Source organism: Penicillium longicatenatum, assembly GCF_028827895.1.
Source record: "Penicillium longicatenatum strain IBT 33135 chromosome Unknown contig_6_segment0_segment0, whole genome shotgun sequence".
NCBI classification, from domain to species: Eukaryota; Fungi; Ascomycota; class Eurotiomycetes; order Eurotiales; family Aspergillaceae; genus Penicillium; species Penicillium longicatenatum.
The window spans coordinates 4221822-4240274 of NW_026643123.1; the positions used below are offsets into that span (position 1 = coordinate 4221822).

Consider the following 18453-nt stretch of genomic DNA (forward strand, 5'->3'; position numbering starts at 1 on the left):
ATGAATCCCAACCCCCAATTCCCCAATGCCCCCGGCAGCGGGGGCATGGTAGGTGTCAAGCCCGGCATGCAGCAGCCCAACAAGGATAGCCAGCAGAGTCAGTCTATTATCATGGGCCATGTCGCCCAGGTCTTGCATTCTCAAGGTCCCTTCAGTGGATGGAAAGCAGATGTCCACATCAAGATTCGTGCGATGAACGTTTGGCAAATGTATGTTATGTACAACGGCCCCTCTTAGCCTGCGGGCGCTGTTTTGGCACATCCCGGTCAAATTTCGGCCCAGCTGACTCTTTGTTGCCTAGGATCACCTCCCTCCGCCTAATCCAACCTCGTATTGATATTCAAGCCGCCGCCCAGGCCGCCCTCAGTTTCGAACAAAAAGCCCTTTTTAAAAGCTAACGAAAGAGTGCGCTCATCCGATCCTCGACCCTTTTTCATCCCTTCATCGGACGCAATACTGACTTGACATGGTTTTGCACAGGCTGACTACGAACGTGAATGCAACGAAAAGCTCTCCCACATTAAAGATACCCGTCAGAGACAAGCTGCGGTCGCGCTTCAAAGCGGCATGCAAAATGGCATGATGCCCCAGGCGGGTGGCATGCAAAATCCCCTCCAGGCTGGTTTTCCGCAACAGATGAATCGAGGCATGCAGGCGTCCCCAATACCAGGTCAACAGCAGATGCCCATGGGAATGAACGACCCGAACCAGCAGGCAGCGATGCAACAGCGCCAACAACAACAATCGGCCATGCTGCAACAACAACAACGCGCCCAACAACGTCCTACGAACAGCGGTCCCCTCCACGACGATCTGAATACCCTTTCTCCGCAAGACGTTGAGCATGTCTCTCGCCTGGCGAACCAAATGTTGGCCAAGACTTCCGCCGAAGACATGGAGAAGATCAAGATGAATCTTTCCAACATGAGTGCCGAACAACGAACGTACCTGGCTCGCAAGAACATGGACCCGATGACATATTTCTTCCGCTCACAAGCTCTGAATCAACTGCGCCGACACCGCCGAGCGCGCATGGAAATGGGTCGTCCGAATAACGCTGGCGTGGATTCCAACGGCGCCATTATGGGAGATCCCATGATGAATCAACGTCAAATGCTGCAAAATATGATGAACCTCCAGCGCAACTCAGGCTTTTCCGGGAGCCCTAGTCAAGGCCTGGACTCAAACTCTTTCATCGGAAACGTGGAAAACATCCAAGGTCAGCAGGCAGATGGTCTGCGCTCACAGGAAGCTGGGCAACTGGTGGTCCCTGCAAGCTCATCACAGATGAATCAAACACCTTTCCCCAACCAACAGCAACCAAATATGTTTCCGCAGCAGATGGGCCAAAATGGCCAGAACATGAATCCACAGCTATTTGGCCAGCAACATTTTCCAAACGGATCCAATGGCCAAGACCGGATGCAATTCCAAGCTCAGCAGTCGCAAGCTCAGGCTCAAGCCCAAGCACGGGCGCAAGCAGCGGCCGCCCAGAAAGCTCAGCTTGCTCTATCCGGCCACGGTGGACAGGCAAACCCCCAGATGTCCCAGTCTAGCCCGGTCATGCCGATGTTGAATCAACCGATGGCTCCTGGTCAGATGTCTCCTGCTCAGGTGCCTGGCCAACCTCGACCTCCCTCCCGTCCACCAAATGCGGGCCAGCCCAACATGCAAGGTCGACCGCAGATTCCCCCCAACCTGCCGCAGGCGGTCCAGGAGCAACTTGCCCAAATGACCAATGAGCAGCTTCAAGCATTCGTTCTCACTCAACGCCGCAACGCAATGGCAAACAACATGGCTCGCAATGGTGGTCAGCAACCTGGCCCTCTTCAGCAGACAGCATCGCAACCCGGCCAAGGTCAGGCGATGTTCAATGGCCAGATGGCCGGCAATGGTCGAATGAGAAATTCGATGAGTATGCCACAAGGCATGAATCCTGCTGGGTCAGCTCCGCCTCAGCAGATTCCAGGTCAGGCTCTGACCCCCCAACAACGTGTGCAGCAACAGCAACGCCAGCAAGATCTCTACAAACTTCAACTCTTGCATCAGCAGAACATTGGCCTGGAAATGACTCCTGACCAGGTCAAGGAGATGGATCGTGCGGCCTTTCCACCCAATATCATCAATAACCAAAACCACAACCCTTCCCAGGTACCCAAACACATCAAAACTTGGGGCCAACTTAAGCAGTGGGCCAATACCAACCCACAGGCATCAAACGGTGTCGATCTGACCAAGCTTATGATGTTGCAAAAACTCCACTTTGGACAGATTTTAGCTAACAGGGCCGGGGCTTCGAATAACCAGGGCCAGGGCATCTTATCACAGCACCCGCAAGGACAGCCAGGTCAAATGCCAAATGTACAAAACCTTCCCAACGGACAACCTCAGCCTCAGATGCCTCAGATGCGGCCACTCACCCCCCAGGATATCCACATGGCTCGTCAGAAGATGGGTCAAAATTCCAACAATCTCTCTGATGACCAGATTCGTGAGCTCCTCCAGCACCGCCAGAGGCAGATCATTCTGCAGGCTGCACGTGCCCGTCAACAAGAAATGAATGTGAATGCAGCGAAAATGCCACCTGGGCAGCATAACCAGCCTATGCCGCAGCCTCCTGTCTCCGTACCTCAGACTGCTGGCCAAGTGAACCCACCCACAGGTCCGCAATCATTGGCAATCACCGACCAGCAGCAATTGAATACTAAACTTCAAGCTGGAGGACCGGCAAAGAATGCCAAGGCTGCAGCCGGCAAACAGAACCAGAAGAGCAAGGTCAAAATGGAAGATACTGGAGAAGCTCAAGCCTCAGTTACATCTCAACAGCCCCATCAAGGTGCTCCCCCTGCAGCTGCTCCCCCTGCCGCTCGGTCGGGTGTTCCATTCTCCCACGATCAGCTTAATTCGATGACCCCCCAGCAGCGAATGCAGGTCGAAAGTCATATGCGTAAGCAACAGCAGCCCTTCCTTCGTGGTCCGATAATCAGTCGAGCTGCAGCGGATGAGAACTGGAAGAACAATCTCAAGCCTGAGATCATGAGCGTTTATATGGATATTGCCAAGAGCGCCCCGCCTACTCAACCCATTGCCAATTCTCCTGAACAAAAGGCGGTTATGTCTCAGCTGTTGATGGACTCCCTGGATATCCTTGGGAGGTTGGATTTTTTGATGACACACGGTTTTGCTAAGATGCAGGGCCAGGAGAAGAATGTCAGAAATCTTCTTGCTATGCGGGTTCAAATCATGCGACAGTTCAAGAACACACAGGATTGGGTTCTTAATGATAATTTCACCATTAGCCACGATTACTTGACTGGCGCTATCCTGTTCATTCGAAAGTTATTCCAGTTGATGTTCCTTCGCATAAACCAGCAACGGTCTAATGCGAATGCCCCCGCATCTGCTGCACAGGCACCGAGCACCACTGCGCTAAACGCGACCAATCTTGAACAGTTACAAGCACAGCAAGAACAAGCTCTCCAACACGCCCGACGTGCCTCCAGTTCCGGTGCAGCTGTTGCCTCGGCGCCCTTCGGAGCGCCATCCCCACAGGGTGTGCCGCACGTCTACGGTCCAGGTGGTCTTCCACCAGAGAAGCTGAAACTTCCCCCACCCAAGAAGAGAAAACAGTCTCACGCTGGCGCCCCCAGTGCCTCGCCTGTGCAAGCTAACTCTGCCTCTGTGGCCGCGGCTACCTACCAAGCCGCCGTGGCGAACGCCAAAACAAAGGCCGCCGCTTTGGCTGGCGCATTCAAGTGCAGCGTCGTCGAGTGCCAACACCATTTCCAGGGCCTACCAACCCAAGCAGCTCTGGACAAGCACGTCGAAGAAAACCATCAACCCGAGGAAGAGGAGGTTATCGGCGATCCTATGCAGTTCTACCTTGACAGTGTTTCCATTGGCCTGGGGTTGACTGCCGACGGCCAGCAGCCCAAGCAATCCATTGAATCTGCTCCTCCTGTCAACACTAGCAACAAACTCAGTGCAATGGCCTCGCCCGCCAAGCAGGGCTTGCCCACACCTGTGACTGCTAGCACAACACCCATGGCTCGCGTGACTAGCCAACTCGGAGCCAAGACTGCGTCTCCTGCGATATCTGCGCAGCAGCTTACTCCCCTCCAAGCAGCGAACAAAATTGGAAAGCCTTCCCCTGGAAAGCAACCCGGCAAGCGTACTTTGGACGATCTCGAGGGCGAGGACCCTTGGGCAGATGCCCCGATGAACCTTGAAAAGATTCATGATACCTTCGCGCCCGTTCTCGCAGACTGCCGACGCAAGGGTCTAGGCTACGATCCCTTCGATGAATTCCTGAATACCGAAATGTTCTCCCTCGACCAATCTGATGATACTCCCGACTCTCGTGACACTGCTCTAGCAACCCTCACCCCCAAGGATGAGCACAAAGATTGTAATGGGGTTGTTTGGTATGATTTCATGCCCTGGGACGAAGATTCCATCCAAGCCACCAAAGACTGGATGAAGTTGCCCTCTTCCTCCGAGTTCTCCAACGGTGTTCGCTTCCCCACTGGACCGGATGCTTTGCAATTCGACTGGAATAACGACGACCAACCTCAAAAGGACATGAACATGGAGAACGGCACTATCGCCATTGCTGCTCTGTAATTGCCGCAATGCCTGTAGTGTGACGTGCATCTTTACGACCTTTACCTCAGATTTCTCCTTCTTTTTTGCTATTTTTCTTCTATACTTTAACTTTCATTACTCATTCCGGTGGTTTCTACCTGGCGTACATACGGATTCTTATCTTTTATGGGGCAAGCGTGTGTACCATACCCGACGCAGGAGTCCTGTTTTCTCTCTTTCTTCTTTTCACCCTGGAGACTAATCCAAGATCAATTCTACCACGAATATTTCAATCAATTCATATCTACCTGTAAAGACGAAGTTTTGATCGCAAGTATCAATTTCTGGCAATTGGCATGGAACAAACACGGCTGCACTGTAGATCCCGATATCTGGTCGATCAACCGTGTCTCCACTTTCCATCACGTCAGCTTATCAGCTGATCCTTATCAGCTGGGGTCGATAACAAAGACCTCTCCGCTCTGTCGAACCTCCCAGCTCCAACTCCCCTCATCGCCCCCAATCAACGATATTTAGGTGGCAACATGGCGAGCCGCACGTTAGTCCCATTCCTGGTCACGATGATGCTCGTGACCGGGGTTTGCAATACAATTTTGAATAAATACCAGGTGTGTCATTCTAATATGAGCTCCGTATGAGCCGAGCCTAGCTAATAGTAGCGTGGCTCTTAGGACATGCAATGTGTTCGAAACTGCGATTCTCCCGATCCTACTCAGCGGAAGATGTTTGAGCAGCCAGTAATTCAGACGTAAGTGTCCTCTCTCTTGGGGCGACGACCCATATCCAGACCCAAGCCCGATTGCTTATCTCGTTGTTCTTGAACAGAGCGCAGATGTTTGTCGGCGAGATGGGCTGCTGGCTAGTCCTCGGTTTATCGATTCTTTATCAGCGATTCATTGCTCCCCGTTTGTCACGCGACCAGTCCCCTCTTTTGGCGGGTGGCTACCGTCCTATCCGCGGCGAGGATGGCGGCCTAGAGGACGACGAGCACACGATTGATGAGAATGGCATGGAGCGCAGAAACTCAATCAAATCTGTGATGGATGATGAAGGCCGTATTCCACTGCGTGGATGGAAGATTCTCCTTTTGGCTGCGCCATCCTGCTGCGATATTGCAGGAACTACACTGATGAATGTGGGCTTGCTCTTCGTCGCAGCGAGTATTTACCAGATGACCCGAGGAACCCTCGTGCTTTTCGTCGGACTTTTCAGTGTAATCTTCCTTCGACGAAAGCTGTACTTGTACCAGTGGAGTGCACTTTTCATTGTCGTTCTTGGTGTTGCACTTGTCGGTCTTGCCGGTGCTCTTTTCAGCGGTCACTCGGGCCACGACCTCACGCGAGATGATGGTATTTCCTCATCTGCAGTTGCAGGGACCCCGGAGGCTGTAAAGGCTGTCATTGGAGTGCTATTGATTGCCGGTGGCCAAATCTTTACTGCCTCGCAATTCGTGCTGGAGGAGTGGATCCTTGAGAACTACGCCATGGACCCTATCGAGGTTGTCGGATGGGAAGGAGTATTTGGTTTCTCAGTGACCTTTACCTGCATGTGCATTATGTACTTGGCCGTTGGACGCACCGAGGCAGGCCAGTACGGCTATTTCGACATGAAGGAAGGCTGGCAGCAGATGACGTCCAACCGTGCTGTGGCGATGGCCAGTATCTTGATCATGTTCAGCATTGGGTATGCTTTCCCCCTCCCTTATTGAAAATTACTCTCCCAGAATACTAATGCCTTCTCCAGAGGGTTCAATTTCTTCGGTCTCTCTGTAACACGCACCGTCTCCGCTACATCCCGCAGCACCATCGACACCTGCCGCACTTTGTTCATCTGGCTCGTCTCTTTGGGACTGGGCTGGGAGTCTTTCAAATGGCTTCAGGTCGTTGGTTTTGCATGCCTCGTTTACGGTACATTTCTTTTCAACGATATCATCCGTCCTCCGCTCAAGGCCTGTCTCCCCGGTGGTGAGCCTAGAGACCACGAGGAATTACTTCCAGAGGAACCGATTGAGCATATTTAGATCCTCTACAATTTCTCTTGACCATTCTGGACCAAAGCTTCGGACTCCATCCTCGCAAACTTATCGTTAGCTGGGTTTTAACTGCTGCAGTGCAGGCCGGTGTGCAGTTATCAAGCTTTTGATACCTCCGATTATCTCCAAAGGATCATTTATGCAAGCTGTTTCTTTGGCGTTTGATTGACTCTGGACTTGTTTCTTTCCCTCTGACAGGGCGCTATATAACTGTCTATCTTGGCATTCCTATTTTCCTGCATTCAACGCTCGACTCTGATAGAATCTCGTGGATGGATCAGTTTATCTCGGGGTTCTTTTCTGCATACTACTAGTTGTAGCAATGACACAATTTTCTAACTCATATCAAGTGCCCAGTGGTAAACAGTACTCAAGGCGGACAATTGCTGAACGGGGCACTAAAGCGATTCGTTGTAGACGAGAGTTGTAATAGTACACGGCGATCTACAAACTGAAATACCTAGGAGTGACGACGCTTAAGGCTACTTAGAAAACCCCATAGCCGAAGCTATTGCAACATCCGGGATGATCAACTACGGATACATTATTAATCATTGGAACAAGAAATAACTAGTTTGCACCATGCAAATTTGCTGTGCGGATCTCATCTACTAAGGATATTGAAGCATGTACAAGAATAGCCCTCTGAAGAGAAAGCAGAACAGACGAAAGCTCTGGAGGACATTCGGCGAAAGATAGAAAGGTGTATAGAACTGGGATTGAGGCTGCTCATGAAAAATTAAAGATTTCACCGCCAGACTTTTCGTTGAAATAGAGTTCCTATCCTCCGCGGAACAAATAAAGTCGATTTTACGTAAATCACGGCTCGGACCAGTCTACTTGATCGGTGACTGGATCGGCTGTATCTTGAGCAGAGGTAACCCGGAGGCGGAGGCGGAGTTTAGGTGGTAGGGCCTGATGAAAGACGTTAGTTTGTTTCAATGGAAGGGGATTGAATTATACATACCCCGTTCAGTGCTGTTACGCGCATGGTCTGGGTGGCATCTTCGCCAGCTTCGAGGTCGGCTTTGCTGATGGCACTCAATTGCAGACGCTGGCTCTTTGGTACAGCAGCTTGAAGACCGACGTTGGTGAAACGACCAAAGTTGGACTCGTTGCGGAACCGAGCAAGGATTTGGGCGTTGGGGCCGTTTCGTTGTACTTGGAGGGTGAGGATAAGGCCATCCTTGTTGAGTGCGGTGTGAGCAGGGGTCGAGGCGGTAACGGGTGCGGGAGAGGCAGAGGGTGAGGGCACAGAGGCACCCATACCACCGCCCAAAAGATCCATTGAAGCCGATTGCTGCTGTGCTGGCTGAGGGGAGGGGGAGGCGCCTGTTGAGCCAAACATGTCCATGATAGAGCTGTGGCTACTTGTGTTTTGGGCAGGGGCAGGAGCGGGTGATGACAAGCCCGAGTCGCCGCCAAGAATATCTGCCAGCAGATCGGCGGTGTTTCCTCCATTCGATGACGGGCTGGTTACAGGTGCGTCGGAGCCACCCACCAGATCAAGGAGCAGGTCGTGATCAGCAGGCTTGGACACCTTGGTGGGTTTGCTACGAAGAACCTTACTCTGGCGCTTCTTAGCGGGAGCACCGAGAACGCGCTGCTCCTCACGAATCTCAGGTGCCGGCATTCGTTCCAACACGCCACGACGGATCTGGTCATATCCAAACAAGTTGGTGTATTCAACCGCACGTTGCTGAATTTCGACACTCAAGTCAGAAGTACGGCCAGTGAGGAAGAGGCGGAGACGCTCGATCTGGGCTGGATCGGACATGCGCACGGTCAATTTCATGGATGCGGTCGTGATATACTCGATGACGGTCTGGTTGGCGTATGTGCTATTGAGGATGTTGGTGAACAAGTCCACAATATCGCTCTCCCGCACTTCCTTGGCCAGTTCTTCCTCCTCATACTGACCACCCTGCAGCAGACTATCGGCGTATTCACCAATCGTCCAAGTTGCTGCTAGAGTCAGTCCTTCCTGTGAGATATCCTCCTTCAAGGATGAATACAGCTTCTGAACAGCATAGGTCTGCAGCTCCGGAGTAGTTGCAATGAGACGAACGAATGATGATAGGATTTGCTCCTTGACGTAGTTCCCAGCCAGTTTGAGAACCCGAAGAATGGTGTCCATGTGCCAGCGCTTGTTCGGAGAAAATCGGTCTGCAGCAATACCAATCTGTGTTGTCATAACCGGCTTGAACTCGTTGTCGGCCACCTCCAGGAAAGCTAGCAGCTCCCGGACAAGCACCCGCACATTGTCCTCGTTGATCAACATGAAGCTGAGATCGAGCGCTCGCCGGCGAATGCTGATATCAGGATCCCGCAGACATTCCAAGATGGTGTTACGATGTCTTTGCACCGCATTCGGTTCGATGGCCACGACCTTGTTCAGCGTGTTCAATGCAACATAGCGGATGTTATTGTCTTTGTTAGACAAGAATTTACCAAGAATGTTGACACCCAACACCCTGAGGCCGGAGTCAGCTTCAATATCCAAGATGGTAAGCACCGCCTCATATAGAATGGCATTGCCCACGTTCTTGGACGAGTCGGTGTTGGTTGCCACCTGGGCCAAAATATCGTTGATCAATTCACTGGTAGCCGCATCGCCACGACCCAAGACTCGAAGGAATCGAAGGATCTTCACCTGGAGGAAAGGATCGGTGATTCCAGACACGTCATGCTCCGGGGCGTATCCTGATGTGGTCAGTCCCTTCAGAGCACGGACCAGCCCCCCAGCGAGAGGCCGAAACATCTCAATCACACCCTCCGGGCCTTCCTCTTCTTCTTCCGCTTCGCACAGATCGGTCACAAAAGTCAAACCGCAGAGAAGAACACCATGGTTTCGATCTCCTAACAGGGTCTTGGCCTTCTCGAGGAAATGTTCGTATAAGTCAGGGACCTTGCGACATATCCGCATGGCGCAAATGGCTGCCTTGCGGCGAATATAGGGATTGGCAGTCGACATGAGGCTTTCGACTTCGGGGAAAAGGTCACGAGACATCTCGACGGAGGCAATGTTTCCGAGGGCGCAGAGGGCAAGACCAACAATATACTGATTCGAGTGGTTGAGATCACTGTACAGGGTCAGCATTGAAGCTACAGCGACTTTCTTGATCACACATACTTCTTCAATGAATTGGTGACGAGAGTCAACACCTCCTGGTTCTCGTCCAGCAACAACATGGTTCCTAGGTAGCCCAGTCGCTTGTCAGCGAATCGGTGTGACGCGAGTAGTTTCAAACATTCGATCTGGCCGAAGTGAGTCCGCTCTCCTAAAGTGAAGAGATACAGCAATTTGGCCACATTGTTCCTCCTGTTAGGCGTTAGAAGTCGGTATGCGGCGAATGGGGTGCAGTGTAGCTAACCGAACATTCGAGTCGTGGCTCTCCTCTCGAAATGAGGCACGAATGGCCGCGCTCTCCTTTTGAATCACGGCTCGCTCATCTGCAATGGTCTTGGCGGATCGGACATTGCGAATAAATTGCTTGACTGTTTAGAGTTGTGGTGGGTTAGTCGCATCTTCAGGGGAGGAGGGGCGGCGGGCCACTCACGAGAGGCCATGATGTGAGTTCAACCCCCGGACGGGGTTCCAGGGGAGGTAGGTAGAGCAATGGAAGCGAGGGAGGGAAGCGGAGAAAGTCCCAGCAAGATAGGGTGGGCGAAAAGTAGCTTGGTCGCAGCACTTTGGGATTCGGGTCTGGGCTTTATTATGCGTGGACTTGGGGGGTCTTTCTTGGGTTGACCTGGCTTCTTGGCATCCACAGGGTGCACTAGACCACATGTGGCTAGTGGGATATTATCTCATCTGTTCTGGCCTGAGGCGGGAAGTGCTTGTTCTTACGTAATCCAAGGGGGTGGTTCAATCTATCCCTTATTTATCGGGCATCAATAGACTAACTCAACTATGGTATGTTACACAGCATGCACGCCGTTGACCTCGGATCGATGGGATGGACGTTGGTACACAATACGCATAGTCTGGTACATCCTTTATTTTAATCTTTCTGCCTGGTTAAGATCAAGACTATATATCCCAACAAAGCGAAATCCAAGCTCTATGACGTTTCCCTTTTGACCATTCATAGCTCGTCCTTGAATTTTACCTATTTGCACCAATTTGATTAAGCCAATCAGGGGACCCTTTTGAAGAAAACAAGGTCATTCCCTAGCATAGCCTCAATCATTTTCAATGTACTCAAGTTTGTTGGGAGGAAGTATGCCCCTTAACTTGGTAGAAATAAAGGAGCCTGATGACCGATGTTGCATAGATCGATAAGGCTAAGTGGTCAAAGTACTGAGGATATTAGATGGAAGTCAATGTTCTATTTTGCAAATTATCGTGATTCCTTCATGAAAGAGTAATTTCATTCGTATCTGCAGTATGCATCAATTATTGCCCCCAAGTCCCGAACTCCGAACCCCCACATAGGGGGCTCTTAAAATACCTAAGGCTGACCGTTGACGTAGTTGGTCTTGGTCCCGTTTTTCCGCTCTCCGTCTTCCTAATTCTCCACAAAAACAAACCAAACCAAAGACACTTCCTATGATTCTGGCTTCGGTCAATGTGAAATTACCTGTATATTCCCGCAATTGCGTCCACCTCTTAGGATGTCCAGCGCCATCTCCCATGGTTCTGCTACACTGCGGCCGCGCGCCGTCCCCCTCCAGTCCGACAAGTCGGACGTGAGTCTCACTCCACCAGTTTCTCAGCTAGGCCCGGATGCAAGGTATACACTTTCTACAGTTACTCTTTATTTAACGGTCGGAAACAATGGCTGATATTTGTGCTTGAACTACAGTGGTCGATCCACCCCCGTCCCTGAAGATGCTCCTCCTTCGGCGCATTCGATTTCAACGGCTCGCAAGCAAGTGCGCGCGAGGAATCGCCTCTTTTATACCATTGATTATGTGCCCCGTGTATCCCATTTTGATCCAGATAGCGATTACCATAATTTCCGTGGGTTCTTTGTCCTCTTTTGGATCTCACTCGTTATTATGGTTGTTACTACTGTGCTGCGCAATATTAAGGACACCGGATACCCACTGCGAGTACGGGTGTGGAGTTTGCTGAGCGCCAATGTGTGGGAATTAGGCTTGAGTGATCTTGCTATGGTTGTGAGCTCGAGTCTGGTCCTACCCTTGCACCGGCTGTACCGGCGCGGCCCTCGTTGGTTGCAGTGGGCGCGTGGAGGTAGGGTTGTGCAAAGCATCGGCGAGGCCTTATGGCTAGCTGTTTGGATCAAGTGAGTTGGAGCTCTTGTTTGTAGAGTTTGATTAGCCGGCTGCTAACATACTCATAGCTGGCCGTTTATGCGTATTTGGACCTGGACTGCCCAGGTCTTCTTCACTCTCCATGTCCTAACCATTCTCATGAAGCTGCACTCATACGCCTTTTACAATGGCCACCTCAGTACAACCGAGCGCCGTCTTGCAGACCTAGACAAAGCAGACAACGTGGTCCCTAGCTCGCCTAAGGCAGTCCACTACCCGGAACCCCAACGCCGTCGTCCATCTATGAAGCAGCTGCACGATGACACAGATATTACAGAGCCCCTGGTCCGTCTACGCGAAGATCTAGCCACAGAGCTCACCTCCCCACTGGGAAATATCTCGTACCCCCAAAACCTCTATATAGGAAACTATGTAGACTTCCTCTTTTGCCCAACCCTCTGTTACGAGCTCGAGTACCCACGTCGACTTGAACGCCGCTGGTCAGAAATCGCTTACAAGACCGCGGCTGTGTTCGGATGTATCTTCCTGCTCACCCTGACCAGCGAAGAATTCATCGTGCCGGTCTTAAGCGAAGCCAGTACCCAGCTCCAAGCATTCCCAAACCTCGCGGACAAAGCCCTCGTCCTAGCTGAGACTATCAGCATGCTCCTTTTCCCTTTCATGATCACATTCCTCCTAGTCTTCCTTGTCATCTTCGAATACGTCCTCGGTGCATTCGCAGAGCTAACCCGGTTCGCGGACCGACACTTCTACTCGGACTGGTGGAATTCGTGTGACTGGCTCGAATTCTCTCGGGAATGGAATGTCCCCGTCCATCACTTCCTTTTCCGTCACGTCTACTTCCCTGCTCGATCTGCCTTTTCTCAACCCGTCGCCATGCTCATCACATTCCTGGTTAGCGCTGTGTTCCACGAACTGGTCATGAGCTGCATTACCAAGAAGCTTCGTGGCTACGGGTTTATGGCTATGATGCTCCAGTTGCCCATCGTTGCTATCCAGAAGTCTCGATTCTTCAGAGGTCGGACTGTTCTTAACGTGAGTGATTCCCCTGATAGATACAATATTCTTTGGCACCGTACTGATTTACTTCAGAACGTCTTCTTCTGGTTCTCGATGATCCTGGGTCTTTCGATGGTAAGTCTTTTGAGTTTCATAGCACTTTTTGCAGTGAAGTTTCTAATATGATTTAGATGTGTGTATTCTATGTCTTGGTTTGAGATAGATACCTCTTGAAGGACGGTATTTTGCACATATGGTTGTTGGAGATAGGTCAGCGTGTTTGTCTGTTGGACTTGCGTTGTCTACTGAGAGTGAATACCCTGTATTTGATTTGATTTATTTATTCATGCCAGTATACCTCTTTATTTGACTTGTATATAGCTGTAATATTGTTGACGATAAGGTTTCCGGTTCGGCTAGAGATCGGCTCCCGGAGCATTGACTGATTTAGTCAGGGGTTTCAATCGCACAAAGAGTAGTTCATGTGGTGTTGAAATACCCAGTAAACCAACGACTCGATCACAAATCCGAGCAGTGCCACACAGAAACAGCCGTGTAAGCCGAAAAGATGGTATAATGTTATACTCAATGTAACAATAAGAGTATGTATCGATGATCCCACTATGACCATCTAACAAGCATATCTAATACAAAATCGCAAGACAGCCTCATGCAGCTCAGGGTGAAAGAGAGAGATTACAAGCACATAGCCATACAGAAAGAAACATGATTCTAGAAAAGAACCGTGGCAAGAATTCCAGTAAAGCTCCAACGATCAGGCCAGTGGAAACTTTCCCAGCCACTCTTGATACTCCCCGTCGGTTGAGTTCTCCGCGCGCTGGAACCTGCCTGTACGTGTACTGCAGATGCAGCCACTCGAATGAAGATGGCGTAGGTAGGAACCACAGCCAAGAAATAGACAATGGACATCACTAGAAAGGCGCCGATTGCCCTTCGCTCCATACCATCGAAATCATCTCCAGATCTGAGGATCTGAATAAACATATCGACGGTGAGATAGAAGCACACGCTTGAGGCGGTGCTGTATAGTAGTGTAGCCGGGAAGGTCTTCCACCATACTGACCAGCTAAGAACACGTCGATAGAATGGAATCTGCGATGGCTGGGCGAGAATTGTATGCACAATATATCCTTTAAGGGTTGAAAGTAGCATCTCTGTCGCCACGTTCAAGACCAAAAGTCGGAAGACATCTGTTTCTTCTATAGTGAATCGCGAGAGGAGAAACACTTTGGCCAATAGATGGATGATGAAGATTGGAAACCCTCGAAATTGTCCCTTCATAAGGAGATTTCCACCTCGTCCTGGTACTGGCCGTGATGTCGCGATTAGCGTTGCGTTGACATTACCCAAGGCATATATCAGCTTCTTGTGATTAGCCTATTGTAGATGATAGTTGGATCAGGAATCACCAACCAAAATCATAACAACCAGAGACCCGGCCAGGGCCAGCATAATGGGCTTTATCTCTGGTCCATTTTGATTCTGATCCAGGTAAGAATTTCCAGATCTGATATGCGAAATGTCGAATGACATTTCTACACGGGATACAGACCAAGGAAGGCTCGGGAAGAAGAATGAAAGATAGAGGAAGAGAAGGAAGAATACCGACTATCTGGCAATCTTGTTCGGGTGCACCACTAACAGTAGTTGGAACTGGCCGCGAACGCTGTGGGTACAATATCCCTGCTATGACCTTAGCTCAATTTACCGTCAACTAGCGTTAGGATGTAATGGCGTGATACTGGTTTTGAATTTTACCTGTGGCGTTGAGATTTAATGGGATATTGAAGCGTTGATATTAATTAGATCAGTAAAGTAAACACTCGCAAACGATGAATCAATTTAAGGCTAAATAGTTGTAGATACAGTAAAAGCAAATCATTTAACAGAAGCAACAGACAAAAATCAAGGATATCATTAGCACGATTTTTTTTTTCCTTTTCTAATTTTGTAGATAAGAGTGGAGTGTTCTATGCCTACAAGAGTCTAAACGACCAAAGTACAGTTCACATGTCATTCAAAGGACATCAATTCATGATGAGATTTTCCAGAGCATCCACGGGTATCTAGATAGGCGGAGCCCGGGAGAGAGAAACACTCCCAGATAACAAAGAGATAAAGGAAATAGGTCATAAGTAAATTGGAAATTGCGCCACGTAGATGAGTATGTTATGTTGTTAGGAATGGAATAATAACACCAAGTCCCCTCCCCATTGCGCCGAAAGAAAGCCCCACCGGGGGAGACCACGCAATCAAAACCGCCCCAATGCTGTGCAAGGGCCCTGGGGTCCATGGAAATCCATGTTCATGGCTGGCGCGATGGCTACAAGCCAGGAGTTTCCGTAGTAAGGAACTGCCGAAGGCAGTCAAATATAGACATGAAGGGAAGAGACAAAAGGGTTCATATGTTGGATCATGGGTCATAAAATGCGTAAAAATAATGAATAGACAAAAATTGGAAGCGGTCATCAAGCTGTCGTCAATGGTTTCATTGCGCATAGGCCACGGAGCTTCGGCGTAGTGGGCGGACACGTTCGCTATAATAATTACTGTGACTGGGCGAGGTGTTGATGTCACTGGGCCGGATTTCCCGGGTGTATTTGACGTCTTCACTTCGGATGGGTGGGGAGTATTCCACGTTGCCGTGGGGTCGGGAGGGTCGTACAGAGCGGACCTCGATGCGAGGACCTGATTCGCTCATGAATGATTGGAAGGTGCTTGCCCGCTTGGGAGGAGCCATGCGAGGTGGACGCTCTCGTTCCCTTTCAGGCGAGAGAGTACGGTACCTGGAAGGCTTGGAGGGTTCGATGATGATAGGGTCCTCGATCTTGTACCGAGCTGTAACCTTTGGAGAACCCTTGGGTGGGAGTTCGGGAGTGTTGGGACTAGAGTAGCCCGAGTCGTATTTTTCACGTAGCTTGGATGAACGTGGAGGGGGCGGGACAGTCTCACTGGCCATCTTGTGCAGAATGTCATCAGTCCGACTGCGAGATGAGTCCCGCTTTGGGCGAGTGTATGCCGAGGCGGTTGCCGAGCGACCTCCTCCGAACAATGTCGGGCGAAGCGATGTCTTGGGACCCGGCATTGTTGTCGCAGTGGGCATCTTAGGCGGCTTTCCCGAATCGTAGCGGGGCTCCAGGTCTTCATATGAGGAGTTGTGGCGCGAAGAGGAGCGAGTTGGGTCCGTCCGGGAGGACCGTCCCGAGCGCCGGGGAGCGGCAGTCTCTGGTTCAGCTGACTCGTAACCACGGGATCGCTGTGGAGACATCCGGGGTCGAGAATCATCATACTTCGAACGCTCAATGTGTTCCTCGGCCCGGCTAAGCTTGTAATATTGATCCTCTTCGTAGACATCCCGGACATCGCGGTCGCGACGTCGAGAAGAGAACTCTGTGGGCCGAGAGCGAGACTCTCGAGCCCGACGAGATGGCTTGGGATCATAAGCTTCAGTATCACTGGAATCGGAATCCCCGTCGGACACCACAAACGGACCAAAAGATTCGTATTTATCGGATTGTTGTCCCCGTCGTTCTTTGTCGCGGCGTCGTTGTCGCTCAGAGTGTGAGGCTTTGGTACTATCGCGAGATTCCTTGGCAGCACGTTCGCTGCTCATTGGAACTCGGGTCTTCTTCTTCTCTTCCTTCGCCTTGGGTCGTTTCCCACCGAACTCGTCGGCCTTGCGAGCGAAGGATCGAGGCTCTTCACTGAATCGTTGATCTTCAAAGAAAGCGTCAAAAGGCACGCGCTCCTCCACAATGTGGCCCTCGCGCATCTCGCGCGGGGATGCCATCCCACGTGCCGCCATTTCCGCGTGCTTAGCTCGTTGTTCTTTCTCCAACTGTCGTTTTAAGTCTGCCAGTTTCACCTTTTGGTCATAGCGAAGTCGGCGATCTGGATCGGACAGAAGTTCGTAGGCCGCTTGTACCTCTTGGAATTCCTCCTGGGCGACATCTCGCTGAGCCTGATCTTGAATCTTATCGGGATGACATTTCAATACTCGTTTGCGATGGGCGGCCCGGACTTCCGCGAGAGTAGCGTCCCTGGGCACGCCCAATGCAACATAAGGGTCTATATCAGGATGGGACATAATGTAGTCAAGTAAATGATCATCGATGATGACCCCCAAGGAATTGAGGGGGGGGGGGGGTGGGTAGGGTAGATGTAGTGAACTGAAAGAGGGGGAAAGAGGCGGTGGAGGAATGCCAACTTAACGTTGGCTATGATCGGGCAAGAATCCACTCATCCAGAATGAAGTGGGACGATCAAGGTGGTTCCAGGTTTGGATTTCAAATAAAAGAGAATCATTTAAAGATTCTGCAGTATTCCAGAATTTCCAATTTACAAACGAATCATGAATCAGCAGGTTCGCAGGTATTATGTCAAGGGACAAGATGTTTATGTCAGGGGCAAAAGTCGTTTAGGGGAACATTCCCGCTCTTCTCCGTCCAGGTGGCGTGGAGTCCCTTAACACGTAGGTACCGCCTCACTCCGATGCCCAACGTGGGAGGATCAACTTTCTTATATCATTCCAACTGAAGTCACTTTCATTACTACATACCCTTCCTAAGAGAAAGCCCCAATAACCCCAAGATGACAGTTTCTTTGGCCTGTGCGCCCTATGCGATTTTAACATTATCCGCCAATCAAACGTCAGCCTCACTTCTCTCGCGAGACAAATTACCTACGTTTTTTATTTCATTTTACGCTAGACAGGAAATGGTGAGTTACGCATCAGTGGGGCGATCAATAGGAAACCCCGCATACCATACAAGTCGTCTAGTTTCGCCCCTCCCGATTTGGGGGTCAATGATTCGTTGTCAGTCACTGCGCTTTTTTGATGATTTATTCCTTTTGCCAGTGCAGAGCGATCGTCCCCCCTCCTCTCCAAAGCCCCCAATTTTGAGGTAGATGGCCACCGCCCCTGCTTCTCGATGCCCGGGTCCGTAGTTCGTATCCAACAATCCTACTAGGGTTACCCCCACGGATCTTACCAGGCCACCCTACTGAGCCCGGGACGCCCTGCGTGCCTGAGTTTTCCGCGTGGGTAGCCCGTTCCGTGGGTCCTACGGTGGCTGTTCTGGACCACGTTCAATAAAGCCTATATATAGATTGGAAAAAATCTACTTACAGCTGACTGTACACTTGTACTTGGTACCGCAGGGGATAAACGGATATGCCTAATCTCGCTCTCAGTTCCCGCATCCCGATCGCCGGTATGCCTGGCTCAGCCTTCATAGTCGTAATTCCGATCCAAACGGAGATTTTTACTGTAACTGTAGAAGTCACCAGGGTCTATGGGATATCACGGCACGGCAACACCGACTCCGTTCTGTCATCGGACTCCGTTCTGTTCCATTCTATCAGCTGGGTTTTGTGAGTCGATCGTTATATGTCATTTAGAATAGAATCAGATAGATTAAACTAGGCGAGTCATTTTTCGGTATCACCAGTTCCCCCCGTCAGTTGACTAGAATGTGATGAGTGCTGCAGTAACCCGCCCACCCCTAGGTTTTCATTTCAACGCCTCCCCCCTGGTCATCATAATCCTCCGGTCC

The 18453-nt window shown here is 50.7% G+C and overlaps 6 protein-coding genes across 6 annotated transcripts; 3 read left to right on the forward strand and 3 right to left on the reverse strand.

Moving 5' to 3' along the window:
• N7484_009771 (uncharacterized protein) lies at window positions 1–4623 on the forward strand (the record flags this gene model as incomplete). Its single annotated transcript, XM_057120158.1, has 3 exons — window positions 1–209; window positions 302–380; window positions 481–4623. The coding sequence occupies 3 exons, from the start codon at window positions 1–3 to the stop codon at window positions 4621–4623; spliced, it is 4431 nt and encodes a 1476-aa protein (XP_056969713.1).
• A 506-nt stretch (window positions 4624–5129) lies between these two features.
• Window positions 5130–6625, forward strand: N7484_009772 (putative nucleotide-sugar transporter; the record flags this gene model as incomplete). Its single annotated transcript, XM_057120159.1, has 4 exons — window positions 5130–5213; window positions 5277–5353; window positions 5431–6288; window positions 6349–6625. 4 exons carry the CDS (start codon window positions 5130–5132, stop codon window positions 6623–6625), a joined length of 1296 nt encoding a protein of 431 aa, XP_056969714.1.
• An 831-nt stretch (window positions 6626–7456) lies between these two features.
• Window positions 7457–10207, reverse strand: N7484_009773 (AP-1 complex subunit gamma; the record flags this gene model as incomplete). The annotated part of the gene is made up of 5 exons (XM_057120160.1): window positions 7457–7552; window positions 7605–9720; window positions 9771–9959; window positions 10012–10135; window positions 10198–10207. 5 exons carry the CDS (start codon window positions 10205–10207, stop codon window positions 7457–7459), a joined length of 2535 nt encoding a protein of 844 aa, XP_056969715.1.
• Window positions 10208–11254: 1047 nt separating this feature from the next.
• N7484_009774 (putative sterol o-acyltransferase (APE2)) lies at window positions 11255–13095 on the forward strand (the record flags this gene model as incomplete). The annotated part of the gene is made up of 5 exons (XM_057120161.1): window positions 11255–11373; window positions 11446–11889; window positions 11947–12913; window positions 12971–13012; window positions 13069–13095. The coding sequence occupies 5 exons, from the start codon at window positions 11255–11257 to the stop codon at window positions 13093–13095; spliced, it is 1599 nt and encodes a 532-aa protein (XP_056969716.1).
• A 514-nt stretch (window positions 13096–13609) lies between these two features.
• N7484_009775 (uncharacterized protein) lies at window positions 13610–14350 on the reverse strand (the record flags this gene model as incomplete). The annotated part of the gene is made up of 2 exons (XM_057120162.1): window positions 13610–14275; window positions 14312–14350. The coding sequence occupies 2 exons, from the start codon at window positions 14348–14350 to the stop codon at window positions 13610–13612; spliced, it is 705 nt and encodes a 234-aa protein (XP_056969717.1).
• A 1036-nt stretch (window positions 14351–15386) lies between these two features.
• N7484_009776 (J domain-containing protein) lies at window positions 15387–16985 on the reverse strand (the record flags this gene model as incomplete). The annotated part of the gene is made up of 1 exon (XM_057120163.1): window positions 15387–16985. The coding sequence occupies one exon, from the start codon at window positions 16983–16985 to the stop codon at window positions 15387–15389; it is 1599 nt and encodes a 532-aa protein (XP_056969718.1).
• Between the last annotated feature and the right edge of the window lie 1468 nt (window positions 16986–18453).